The sequence below is a fragment of the Heloderma suspectum genome, chromosome 2 (assembly GCF_057233095.1).
Source record: "Heloderma suspectum isolate Gila_16-S chromosome 2, 16-S_ref, whole genome shotgun sequence".
NCBI classification, from domain to species: domain Eukaryota; kingdom Metazoa; phylum Chordata; class Lepidosauria; order Squamata; family Helodermatidae; genus Heloderma; species Heloderma suspectum.
The window spans coordinates 279234326-279248879 of NC_139459.1; the positions used below are offsets into that span (position 1 = coordinate 279234326).

Sequence of the window (14554 nt, forward strand, 5' to 3'; positions counted from 1 at the left end):
TGCCTGCCTGAACAACCACGTTTTTAATGCACGACGGAAGCTCATTAAAGAGGGGGCATGACGGAGTTCCCTACGGAGGGAGTTCCACAGAGTGGGCGCCACCACAGAAAAGGCCCTCTTCCTCTTCCTCACCAGCCTAGCTGTCCTGGCTGATGGGACAGAGAGAAGGCCATCCGAGGCTGATCTTGTTAAGCGGCCTGTCTGGTGCTGCTGGAGGCGCTCCTTAAGATAGGCTGGGCCGGAACCATATAGGGTTTTAAAGGTCAAAACCAACACCTTGAATTTGGCCCGGAAAACAACCGGGTGATGTGATCTCGCCGGCGGCTGCCTTTAATCAGGTGAGCTACCGCGTTCTGTACCAGCTGCAGCTTCCGAACCGTCTTCAAGGGTAACCCCACGTAGAGCGCATTACAGTAGTCTAAACGAGAGGAGACCAGGGCATGTACTACCGATGGGAGCAGATGGTCGGGAAGGAAGGGGTGCAGCCGCCGTATCAGATGGAGTTGATACAGCGCTGTCCGGCTCACAGCTGACACCTGAGCCTTCATGGACAGCTGGGAGTCCAAAATGACCCCCAGGCTGCAGACCTGGTCTTTCAAGGGTAGCTGTACCCCATTCAACACCAGGTCAACATCCCCCAGCTGTTGTTGTTGTTGTTCCTCCTCGGATTCAGTCATCGCTGCCACCATGTTTCGAAGTTGGTGGATTGCACCTGATAGAATCAGACACTCTGCTTTATAAACAAACTTTAAAGTTTTCTTTAAATAAGAGGCTTTTCTACAGAACTTTCTCAGGCTGTGGCAATGTAAGCAACGTAATCTCTCTCCCCAGGCTAGAAGCAGTGGGGGTTGCCCTTACCTACTTCCTGGTTCCTCCCAGTAAGCACAACCCATTTGGGCTGAACCCAGTAGTTCCTTCATATTCTTACAGCTGCTACCAGCACATTTGGATCTATCTGCAATTCAAGGGCAGTCCAGTTTACAGCACATTACAATAACCCACCATGGATGTTACTAGGGCATGATTACTGCTGCTAGGTCCTCTCTCTCCAAGAAGCAATGGTGCTGGCACACCAGCCAAATCTGGTTAGAAGTGCTGCAAGCAGCACCCCCACACTAGAATCCTGGTCCTAGGCAAGTCTTACTCCATCCAGCATAGGCTGAATACCACATACCTGGATTAATAAACCATTCACCAACAGCACGTTTTGTCTTATCAGGACTGAAGAGCAATAGCTTAGATCGTTGATGAGCAATTAGCGACGGGGACAAGAAAGACAGACTACTGCAGAATTCCTTTGCAAATTAAGAGAACACGGATTTATCACTGCACAGTCTTCACAGATGCAACTTTGATTTTATAATGCATTGAATGTCAGCTATTTGACCTGTTTGTTATGTATTTTGTTTTCATACTGGTTGTAAAAGTCACACAAAACATGGGTTTATATGGATTGTGTTTTCACTGTTATAAAGCTGAAGTCTTCACCCCACCCCCAAACATCAAGCTTAAGTATTTCCCACCCACAAAGGACCAGTGGTCTAACCAGTCAGACAACTTCCTCATGCACTTACGTATACTACAGTCAAGAGTGTTCTAATCAGATAAAGCTTTGTCGAGGACAAACTGCAACTTGCTTTTGTTCCCCTGCAAGTCCTAGTTTCCTATGTGCTAATCTTGACAAAGCCTTTTACACCAATACATATACAGAAGTGTGTTCAGCTTGGGTAATCCTCTTATATCCTTGGTGGAATAAAGCAGATGACTGATGGACTGGTAGCGCTGATTTTTCCACTTGGGAGGGCCATCAACAGCCGCCAGTAAGGCTTTGAGAACAAAAACACTGAATAAAAGCTCTTACACAGCAATTGTGACCCTAAAGGTCTGTCCAGATCTGTGACTTAGGGCACAATCCTATGGGGATAGGCAGCCGCCTTTGGAGGTGACCACCTATCCAATGCAGGGCAGGAGAAGGACGGGGGGGGGGATCTGTCCCTCTGTGCTTTTCCTGCCCTGCATTTGCAGCTAGACAGCAGATTTTGGCTGTCTAGCTGCAGAACAGCGGAGCAGGAGAGGCGGCTTCTGGATGACACATAGGATGTGTCGTACTGGCATTTCTGCCTTCCCTGCCCCAGAACGTCCCCTAAAATGCTCCGTTTTGGCTGCTCCTCTTCCAAGTGTGGAGCACAGGACCATTTTGCACTGCCTGCAAAGCAACACGGAAGCGGGGGGGGGGGAGGTCAGTTCTCCAGGAATTGACCTCGGAGCATGGGCTCTGAGGTCGGTTCCTGGAAAACATATCCTATGGCTGTCTAGCCACTCAGTAGTAGCCATAGGATTGCTCCCCTGATATAGTTGTATACTCAGACTACAGGTGATGCATACTTCGTCATATATATAGCATGTCTTCAGAAGTCCATACATCAGCTGCATCCACTTCTACCTGTTCATAAATCCCATTATCAAATACAGCTTGGCAAGTTACTTTGGTAATCTTGCCCTCTCTCCCTCAACTAGTTCCTTTAGCCTGGAGTGCCCAGTTTCAAATTAGCTCACTGTGGAAGGCCTTGTTTTAAGGACCTGAAGCAGTTGCTATGTAAGATTGAACTCTTATAGCATGGCATGGAACAGCTATTAATGAGAGGGGGATTCACTAGAAGATCAGCATCTCACTTCCTGATAAAAGTAAGCTGTGGGGAGGGGGAGGCTTTCTCAACGTGCTTATTTAACTTATATGCACTAAGATCATGGCATCTGGCCCCATCACTTCCTGGCATATAGAAGGGGAAGAAATGGAAGCAGTGACAGATTTTATTTTCTTGGGCTCCAAGATCACCGCAGACGGTGACTGTAGCCATGAAATTAAAAGACGCTTGCTCCTTGGGAGGAAAGCTATGGCAAACCTAGACAGCATAGTAAGAAGCAGAGACATCACCTTGCCGACAAAGGTTCGTATAATCAAAGCTATGGTTTTCCCAGTAGTAATGTATGGCTGTGAGAGCTGGACAATAAGGAAGGCTGAGCGCCGAAGAATTGATGCTTTCGAACTGTGGTGCTGGAGAAGACTCTTACGAGTCCCCTGGACTGCAAGGAGGTCAAATCAGTCCATCCTAAAGGAAATCAACCCTGAGTGCTCATTGGAAGGACAGATAATGAAGCTGAAGCTCCAATATTTTGGCCACCTAATGTGAAAAGTAACTGGAAAAGACCCTGATGCTGGGAAAGATTGAAGGCAAAAGGAGAAGGGGACAGCAGAGGATGAGATGGCTAGATAGCATCACCGATGCAATGAATATGAACTTGAGCACACTCCGGGAGAGAGCGGAGGACAGGAAGGCCTGGCGTGCTATGGTCCATGGGGTCACAAAGAGCCGGACACGACTTAACAACAACAATCTGTAGGCTAAACATTCAGCAGTCCAGATAGTTTACTGTCCAGTGCACTGATGGGATAAGCTCAATTTGAAGTAGATTGCCCAGCTATGGGGCATTACTATCACACAGAATTCCTAAAATGCACTTTAAGTAGTAAGATTTCTAATTATAGGCATAGTATAGAAGCCCTTGTTCATATGTACAACTGTGTGCATAAGCCCAGGAATCAAAGTTGTGGCAAACTGAATACCCATGACATTATTGTAACTTTGCTTGGTGCATTATGTTGATATGACCACTTCCCAGAAGCTTTGCGGTATAGATATCCCTCTTTTGTGTAGATGCGTTTTAAGCTGGTAATGCAAGCATGGATCCTCCTTGAGGGAAAAGAGCTGCTCTGATCTCTGTCACTCCACCCATTCATACTTGCTTAGGTAGATTGCTAGAGGGCTGCTTTTAAGTTGCTAGCACCTTTCTTTAGCCCAGAGCAAAGCCCGTGGACATTAAAGAACAAGAAATCCATCTTTGTACTTTATAGTAGGGCTTTTGCACTCTGTAGAAAGTGGTCTGGGCAAATATACTGAAATAGAACAGTGTTGGTTTCTTTTAAAATTCACATTATTCAAGCCTCAGGACAGGCTTATATTTTCAGAAAACTACACAGCGAGGAACACAAACACCAGAATACAGGGAGCTTAGAAAACTGCCTTTATTCTATTAGTTGTTGGAAACAAGAAATACAGAAGTGAATTTAGTTTGCTGCAGAACAGCAAGACGTTCACAGGATGGGAATTTGGCCAGCAGACGATAAGCAAGAAGTTGCCTTTTCAGACTGGAGCTGGATCCAGCAGGGATTAACTTAAAGCTTCTGAAACATTCAGTTACCTTGACTGTAAAACAGCTGCCTTTCCTTTGCTCCTGAAGGAGGTATTAAAGATGAGCTTTCTGGGGATGTTTAAGTCATACAAATGGGTTGGACAGTTACAAATGGGGGAAGGGCATCACTCTCCATTTGACTTTATTTGCAAGTACACTCTTAAAAAAACCCAGAACACCTTACGCAGAAGTTACAAGCGAAACAGTATTAGGAAATCCAATTATACAAAAAATACTACATCTAGGCTGGGGTATATAGATTTATTTTTGGTAACATACATTTAAGTGGCACTAATTACACAGTAACTATAAGGTAACTAACATGAAACCACAGAAGTGTCACTTTTCATAGCTGGGTGAGACTCTGGTCAATTCAGGGTAATCACATTTTCCAACTATCATTTTATATCCCAGAGCCTTCGAGCAGCTGATCAGAGGACCCCCCCCCCCCGCCTCAGAACTTCCTTCAATGTGAGAACACTAAAGTTACTCAGGATCTCATCCACAGCTATGTCTGTTGTATCTGAATAGGCTAGAACATGTTAGTTATGGAGTAGTTACAGCCCAATTCTCAGTGTTACCAGCTTTTTTCCCCATTTCTAAAAAAGCAAGAAGTTAGAGAATTGTCTTCAATTAGCGCCTGGCATATCCTGCAAGTGCAGAGAAAGTTTTGTTAAAGGAATGTTGAAGTTAACCCTTGTGTGCACAGATGTAGTTGATGCAGACCATTATAAAAAAATCATGGTTGGCTTCTAAATACTGGTAGCAAGACTCGATTTTAAATCTCTTAAGTAAATTATAGATAAATGAAAAGGCTGGTAATCATACACTAAGATTAATAAACAGCACTTCAAAAATTCATCAAGTGCAGGGCACTGCTTCAGCCATCTTCCCCTGGCCGTGCTTTACAAGAGACGGCACCCAGATTTTTTCTTGCCGCGTCGGGCTTGTAAAGCAGCTCTAGTGGCCATTTCAAACACTTCCCTCACACCGTCTTTGGTCTTTGCACTGCACTCCATGTATCCAAAAGCACCAATGCGGTTTGCCATATCCCTGCCCTCTTCAGGTTTGACTGGTTCCTGTACAAACACAAGAATAGCTAATTAATATGAGTGAAAAGGAAATCAAACAGGTACGTAATTTTTTCATCCTTCCAGTTCAGATACGTGCTACTAATTTTGCTACTATTCTGAAAGGAAACAGCTTTTCGCAATATTTTCTAGCAAAAGGAGGCCTTCTAAAATTGAGGTGAACACTTCAAAGTGGTACAGTACCATCAAGTTTTTAATTGCTATTTTTGGCTTTTAATAGTAAAATTGATTTTTGATACAATACAAACTATCGTACGACTCTGCAATAATAATTCTTTATTTTTTCATTTTTTATAGGTCACTCCATTTGTAAGATTGTGTACTGGCAAAAAAACGTATCAAGTTCTTTCAGAGTCAGGAGTTTTTGTCTGGCTAATTTGTTGGGTCTCCATGTCTCAGGTTCAGTCACTGTAGAGTTTTAAGTATCTTTGCATATGTGTGTGGAATGTGGTAGGGGTCTACTTGTCAGTCATTCGTAAAAAAAATAATAAAGGGCTGCCATATAACAAAGCAAGTGCTTCATTTGGTGTGTGAATTTTTCTGAAATGAGAAAATACCTCATTTTCTGATATCATAAGTCCAAGGTAATGTCCTCTGTATTTTTCCAGTGTAGTGTTAATGGTGCTGCTACCAACGTAAGTAACTTTGAGTATCAAGTTTGTTATCCCCTTCAAATATATTCAACAGTGCCAGACTGGGATCTAATGATATGGATTGCTTTGTTATTTTTGACATTTCTTTAAATACTTTTCTCCAAATTAGACAAAATTATGCCTTTGGGCATAACACCACATATGAATATAAGTAACTTTGCTCTTGCACCCCCTCCAACATTTTGATGAAAACAGCACCTGTTATGCAGTCTAATTTGAATGGAGTACAATATCATCTAGGTATAATTTTAATGCAGTTTCTCTAACTGATATTAAGTGCCTTATTTGGCATGCCTCATAGTACTTCTGATCATTTGGAATGCCTACAAACCCCTTGGATTATTTTTTTATGTAGTAGTTGGTGATGCAGTCTAGCTCCTTTCCCTATACAGATGAAGTTGTATTTCCCATTTCTGGAGATCCTTTCTTTGATGGCCACTGGGAGTGACTGGAACAAAAACCACGTTGGCATCAAGAACGTTTTTATTGCTGCACTGCATTGCAAAAATGAGATGTTTTAGTTTGGCCCACTGTTTAGTCTGAGAGAATTGACATAACCCTGGATTAAAGTTTATACTACCCAGGTGATTTAGGTTTGGGCGTTTAATACTTCCAAATATTTTATACTTCTCAGTTTTTTATGGGGCTTTTAAACTTTTTTCATTGGGTCCTGGTAGATTTGTTAATTTTTTAAACTTGTTTTCAAACTGTTTCACATTTTTGGATGTTAAAGGTTTTACACTGACTGGGTTCGCACGATTAGGGAAGGAAAATAAGCTTATTTTCCTGCCCTGCCCCATTACCATAATTACCCTCACCAGGTGCGGTTTGTTGTGTCATCCGAACCCAGTACGGGTGAACAGTGGGTGGGTTTGTAAACCACCTCACATCCATGGCTTGTTCTAGGGTTGTGGGGTGGTTTGTAACCCACCCTCGCCGGGTTCAGACAACATGACAGACCACACTTGGCGAGGGTAATTATGGTGATGACGTGGCATGCTTGGGGTGGGAAAATAAGCTTATTTTCCTTTCCCAATCATGGGAACCCAGCCATTATGTTTTATCATGTTACAAACCACCCAGGGAGCTTTGGCTATTGGGCGGTATAGAAATGTAATGAATGAATGACTTTTAAGGTATAGGGACATGCCTGACATTATTTTGATTTGCTGTTGCTTGGATGGGCTCACATTCACACACAGTACTTCTGATTACATATGATTAATGCAGTCCATCACTCTTTCCACCGTCAGAGAGCTGTCTAGGTGATATGAACCCAGCTTGGTCAGGTTTAATATATGCCAATAATCCTGTTTATTCTGTTCACTAGTATTGCTGTGAACAGCTTCATATGCTGGTTCAACAGTGATATGGGTCTGTAGGATTTTGTTAATTCTTCATTTCGCCCCGGTTTAGGGATGACTGCTTCTGGACTCACGCCCCATTTCTGGGATGGGGGTCCCTTTCTAAGATGCTACTCCCACACCTGGCAAAGTTATGGACTGAGAAGTCTTCAGTTATTATTATTTTTTATAGAACTCAAGGTGAAAAGCCATCAGGGCCTGGAGGCTTACCATCCTTATGGCACCTTTAATTTCATCTTCAGTAATTCTTTAAGTATCGCTTGATGGTCTTCAATTTTTAATGATTTATGGCTACTCTCATCAAGTTAAGTGGTAATGTGGTTCTCAGCTGGTTTGTCTGAAGTATAGAGATCAGCACAAAATCTGGAGAACTAGGTACTGAAGCTATGAATATCACTTTTCCTCTCTCATTTCACAGAAGTAGGATTCAATTCTTAATTGCCCTTGTTGCAGACCATTAGCCAACTCTGAGCCTTTGCTCCCAAATTCATAAAATGTGTGATTTAAAAATAGGGCAGTGGTGATTTACTTGATTTTGAGTGCTTCCAATTCTGTCCTTGTTTTATAGTTAGTTTCCAAAGTAAATTTTGGGAGCCTGTTTCTTTATGCTTTTCTCCCTGTGGAAAAATATTCCATAAACTTTTCAATATCAGTAGGTTTGACAGCAGAGCAGTGTAAGCGAAACTACCTTCAAGAGTTCAAACCTTAACATCTACATTCTCTTCCCTGTGTCCACCTTGAAAAAAAATCATCATGACAATGTTCTTTATTTTTTGTGTTATTCCTTAGTATGTATAACAGGGAGAATTTGTTACTGACACATCTACTTCTTGATATACTGCTCAGGCTATTGCACGACTGTTATGTAAGCTAGTGATATGTTGCTTCACATCTCCTGTATCTTTCCAAAAGTTTGTATTAGAGATAAACTACTTAAACACATTTCTTGGACTTCCAGAAAACTGTCTGGTATCAAGAACAGAGTTATAGTTTAAGACAACTATATGCAATGAGTCTGATTTTTCCATATTGCAGGGCACTACCAAGAGACAATGAATTCACTATGACCGGGCATTTTCCCCACTTAGGGCTTTGTTATGGTGAGCAAGCATTTTTACTCATTCTGAAGCCTTCAGATGTTTCAGTGTAAAGTCGTCAGTTGTTCAATATGTATTCTAGAACATACTTTAAGACCTAGCTACACTTACTATTATCTAAAGCCACTCCCTAAATTTTCTACTTTGGAGTTTATCTTTTAAATAAGAACAGACCCATGCAGAAGAGCCCAGAGTTATGAACAGAGGGGAAGGCAATGCCTAATTACTCACCATGGCCATTTCAGTTCTGATACTTTAACATATTATGCTAATAATCCGTTTAGGTGACACTGTTCACCATGTAGTCTCCCACAAAGCAAGCCCCAGAAAGGCACAGTGCTGACATGGAAAGCTCTATGTCAGGGGTGGGGAAACTTTTTCAGCCCAAGAGTTTAATGCCAATCAGGGAAAGGTCTCAGGGTTTGCACTGGCATGGTAACAGGCAAAGTGGGCATGCCCAAAATATGATAAATGATTGTAAGCCTATTCAGAAGCAAGCAGGGCAAAGCTGATTTTAACCCTACTCAGAAGTAAGCATGAGCATCATGTCTAGTCACAGGTGGACTCACAGGTAAGCAGGCCAAGCCTCAGAAGTAAGCAGGAGGTAAGAGGTTTTGCCAACCCTGCCAGGAGTGGGGTTGGGGTTTGGGGAAAAAAGAGATGGGCCAGATGGGGAACCCTGCAGGCCAGAGGCTCCCCATCCCGGCTCTATGTAGTGATCCTGCTTTGGTAGCCGTCACGTTGCTGTGGCAACATATGACATGCCCCTTTATGCCAGCCATATCAAAGCACATTGTTTACTCAGTCCAGGAAGCCCAGCACTGCACTATGGGATAGAGGTGACTGGTATGTCAAATGCCAGAAAAGCATAAGAATTCTGAGGAGGAGAGTTGGGACTAGTAAATGCCACAAAACAGTGTTAGATCTCCCTGGGTGAGGAAATGCTGCACTGTGCTAAGACAGCTGGGATGGGAAACAAGGAGAAGAGGGGGACTTGGCAAGGAAAACAGAGCCAGGGATGTGACCACCTGGTGAAAAAAAACATATTTGCAATACTTTTATTATGCCTTTTGACAACTACGTAAGTAACAGAGTGGCCAGATCTATTTCCTGTTTCTAAATCAGGAAAATCAGAGAGTTTCCTCTTGTAACTATTTCCTGGCAAGATGTAATTACAAAAGACATTTTCTCTGAGTGCCTGTTAGTATGGACTAAATACAACTGGACTTGTTTTTAAGACAAGTTACAAGAGTCTTGATGAATGTATTTATGCTGTCTACAGTAAGTCACTGCTTCATTAGTCAGCTTGTAGTTTGATTTATCTGAAAAATTAAGGATAGAAAGAGGCTTCATATGTAGTTCTAGGGCAAAACAGAATCTTTAAAAAGCACTTTAAAAGCGTACAGGAAATGGAGTATATGGTGGCTTACATTCAAAGGGATGTATATCAGAACACAGAATGTGACCTTTAAGAGTACATTATGCTTCTCTATTATGGTGGCTACATTTGCCACAATATGAGATGCCATCTTGACAGTATGGAAGCCTAGAAATGCCACCTTCTTCGCTTGTTGAAGCACCCACGCTCCTTGCTTTTAAAAATCTCGAATAAGTAGTTGAAAAATCAATCTAAAATGCTAAAATGCTCAATTTTAATTGAAAAGGTTTATTGTATTTGCTGCTGCTATACATTTGAACTCTACTGTGTTTTATCTGATTGTATTTTTTATTTTAACTGGCTTATTTTAAAATTATTTAAATTTATGGTGCTTTTATAATTTGTTTACATTGAATTTTACTGTTTTATTATAAGCCACCTTAGAAACTATAGTCTTGAAGGACAGCTAATAAATATTTTTTTATTATTATTAATATACTCTTTTCCAAATCTAAAGGAATTTTGAAGGTGAAAAACAAAGGAGTGAACATGAGACCACCTACTCTCCATGGATCATAAACACTGCACCCTATTCCGTTTTAGCCCTCCCCAATTTTTGCTGGCTCATGTCAACGCTACTGAGCCAAAAACATATTTATTGTATTCATACCCACCTATCCTAAATTCTCCGACTGTGAAAATGCAGGTTAACAAATACCTAAACTCCACCCCACCCTTTGCCCAGTGGAAATGAACGCATGTATTGCTCCCTGAAGACACACTGTAGGCTTAGGATTCTGCAAGGGATGAGAATTACACAGCACGGTAGCTAGTAAGAATACTTCTTTACATATTCTTGATGGTACATGTGTGGCTAACAAGAATTCAAGCTCTTAAAAGCAGATCCCAAAGCATCTTTCAGGGTTTTTATACATATCCCCATAAGTACTTCCCAGATCAGCTGCTTTGTTAATAAAATGAAGATCTCTACTCCCAGCCTCACCCTTCAGTAACATACACAATATAAACTGATGAAGCAAAAAAGAAGACCTACCTGCTTCATTTTGGCCAGCTCCCGTCTTGTGTGTTCATCATTCCTCAAATCCTTCTTATTTCCTACCAGGATTATGGGGACATTGGGGCAGAAGTGTTTTACCTCTGGAGTCCACTTCTCTGGAATGTTTTCTGAAGTAAAACAAAACCATGTCAGAGAGCAATCTTCAAAAAAGATTAAGCCAACACATGTACAACAAATGTCTTTATTCAAGTACAGGAACAGTGGATTGTACCTAGTGTTATTCCAGTGGAAAGAGTACAAGAGGTAGCACTGTTTCACTAGCAGGTGTGCAAGTGCTAGCAAAACAGCTCGCTCAACGAGTGCAAGCAACATCTAACCTAATGAAGTCATAAAGAGTTGTGGAGCCAGAATCAGAGTATTGGATTTGACCTATGAACAAGGATAAAAATGGGATTTCTCCTAGCAGCAAAAGCGTTGTCTAGTGGAACGACACCATTGGCTACAACCCAGTAACCCCTTTTCTCTCACCACTACATAGCAGCCATCTTACCAGTTGAGCTCCCCAAGGTCTATTTAACCCAGCAGCCATGAGAGCAACTCAAAGACAGGGCTGGAAAAGTATTTCAAATCCTTAGGCACCATCATTATTTTTAAAGCATCCCCCCAAAAAAGGCCCTTGGGATTTTCACAGCATTCTTACATTTGCTAACCAAGCAGTTAGCACTCAGGAAAGAGCCCTGTGCCACATAAGCAGAGTTAGGATTTTTCCTCCAGTGTGAGCCCTGCATTAGATCCAATTTATTCCAGTTTTCATTTTGGCATCTCTACAGAAGCTTACCCAAATGGTGTATATTTTTCTACTCTAACATTCTACAATTTGACTGAGACCAAATCCACAGCAGCCTCCCTACCTGATGCTGCTATTTTGTTTGTTTGTTACTAATCTGTTTTGACTAGCAAGACTAGAAAAAATCCTAACAAGATGGAATATAAAACTCAGCCTGCCATTAATGCCTGATGTAAGAGACACTTGGAAGTATTTCTGGAAGAACAAAGTGAAATAAAATAAGTGTTAAATATCTCTTTAGTAAGCAAAGAATCACTAATGTCTGGGCTTTTCTGTTTATATTCAAAATTCATATTAAAATTTGAAATATAATTAACACTTGCTATTTATCAGTGGGCAGTACTAAAATTTAGAGCACATAAAGGTGTATCTTCATGGAATAAAGTACTTGCCTTCAACAAAATATGTATTTGGTAGTTTTGCATATTCTCAAAAGTGTGGTTAGCTGATAAAACAGAAATGGCCTGTTGAAGTCACAGCTTTCCTTGGTAAAACAAACTACTCCCACACATATCTGTATGGGAATTAAGACACATTTAAAGTAAAACCAACTTGTTTCTTTTAGGGCAAGATCCTATAAAAATCAAATCCATCACATCAGGGAGGTTATACTGAGGCTATTAGCTCCCAGCCCAGTTTTAATCCCAGAAATATTGAATTCTTCCACAGTTTAGTGCTTGATATAGGGCACAATCATATCCAGATAGGTGTCCGCCTCCGAACTCAGAGACAACGGCCTATCCAAAGCAGGGCAGGAGAAGCACGGAGGGGATAATTCCCTCCACGCTTCTCCTGCCCTGCATTTTCGGCTAGATAGGGCAGAGCGGGGGGAGCGAGGAAGAAGGCTGCTGTACGACACACTGGATGTGTTGTACCGGCATTTCCAACCTCCCCACCCTGGAACGCCCCCAGACATGCTCCTTTTCAGCCACCCTGCACTCCTCCTGTGAGTGTGGAGGATGGGGCAGTTCCGCATGGCCTGTGAGGCAGCATGGAAGTGAAGGGAGGTTGGTTCTCCAGGAACCGACCTCAGAGTGCGAGCTCCGAGGTCAGTTCCTAGAAAACCAGATTTCCTTTGGCCGTCTAGCCGCTGTCTAGTGGCCATAGGATTGCTCCCATAAGCTCTCTTTCCTGTAGAAAACTGACCTAATTCCATGAGAGTAGTACCTACATGCCATCCAAGGGACTAGTGTAGAGTGTGAATATCCTCTAAGAGGGTGAGCACTACTGGTCAAGAAGTACAAAAACAGGGAATGTTAAAATACAAATCTTGTTCACAGCTATAATTCTTTTAGGAACAGAGGATTCCTCCCTCCCACAAAAAGGAACTATTTTTTTGAGAATTAAGTTTCTCTGAAGTTTTAGTTATATATCTGGTATAGCCATTATGCTGGCAATGCAATGATTTAGGGAACATAGCATGAATTTCAGTTTCATCTACTTACCTAAACTATCAGGACTATCAATTGAAAAACACATAAGTATAACATCGGTGTCTGGGTATGAAAGAGGCCTAAGTCGGTCATAGTCTTCTTGTCCTGCTGTATCCCATAAGGCCAGCTCCACCTGCAGGAAGAACAAGGGCATTCAGCCAAGAATGGAAGGTATCGAGATATATAAACTTTGTCAAGGTATTTTCAAAGATCCTGGCCAGATTTCAGAGCATGCCTCTCTCCATATGAGCTAATTTAAATAAAACTAATTTCCCCAACTAATTTAAAGAAAAAGCACTCCATTCTATATATCTTCAACAGTGGTGAGAACAGCTGTGGGAGGCGCAAGGTACTGGAACTGAGGCCTTAACAGACTTCCAGAGGAAGTTCAGAGTTCTTCCCTGTTGGCTTTTTGAAAAAAATGTAAGGCCATCTCTTTGTTGAAGCCTTCAGTACTTAAAGGAATCAGCTTGAGTGCTCAATTAAACCAACACAACAAATTGTTAGCTAGATTTTGAAAGGAGTTATATACTCGAGTGAAAGTTTTAATTATAACTGAATTCAACTGTTATATGATGCTTCCCTGAAGCAGTTTACACTAAAAGGAAAGGAGAAGAAAACAAATATTAATTCAATTACTAGTGATGGGGGTTTTCCAGACATTTTCCCCCAATACAAATTAGGCTAATTTGCATAGGCTAATTTTCAGTTTGCAACTGGAAATTTTATGGTGCCTTAGAGAGTGATTTAATTTATCATGTTTATTTTACTTGTATTTAGTAAACAAAGCTAAAAAGTACCCCATGTTAATGTTTTGTCCCAATATGCCTAGGTATTTCAAATATTTGAAGAGAAGAATAAAGCACACTTGATATAATTTAAATGTTATATTATGTAGGTATTCTTTATTGGAATGCTTGTAAAAATTAAAGACAATAGCATGTACTTCTCCCCTTACATTGTGTAAATTTAAGAACATGAACAAAGATAGTGAAAACTGTCGATGCATTAATACATTTTAGCAACCCAAAGAATTCTACATGTTATGCTGACAACCTGCAATTTTGCTGTCACTATTTATCAGTTCCATTTCTCACTGAGACATATATGTATTATTCAATGACATGTATTCTCTTCTATACGTGTGAGGGATAATCACCTAAAAAACATAACTGAAACTGCCACACTTGCCTAATATTGTATTTGCAATTGGCATCCATCTAGTGTTACTAATAACCTTTTGAAATGGAAAATTTTCCACAGAAAAATGAAGCAGTGGAAAATTTTCTTCCTCACATCACTGTCTATTACTATAAACATGACCATAACAAAGGAATGATAAGCTTTACCATTTGTTTTCCATTGCTTTTAATTCCTTGTCCAAAAACTTAATTTTAACTGTTCTTTAGGAACTTCTGTTAT

The 14554-nt window shown here is 41.2% G+C and overlaps 1 protein-coding gene across 2 annotated transcripts in view; it reads right to left on the reverse strand.

Moving 5' to 3' along the window:
• Positions 1-4070: 4070 nt before the first annotated feature.
• RHOA (ras homolog family member A) overlaps positions 4071-14554 on the reverse strand; it is a 41835-nt gene continuing 31351 nt past the window's right edge. For both annotated transcript variants that reach the window (XM_084839577.1, XM_084839578.1), the window contains exons 3-5: positions 13145-13265; positions 10889-11019; positions 4071-5330 (exon numbers count right to left, since the gene is read on the reverse strand). In XM_084839577.1, coding sequence (XP_084695703.1) covers positions 5157-5330; positions 10889-11019; positions 13145-13265 — 426 coding nt within the window. In that variant the 3' untranslated portion in view covers positions 4071-5156. The remainder of the gene's footprint in view (positions 5331-10888; positions 11020-13144; positions 13266-14554) is intronic.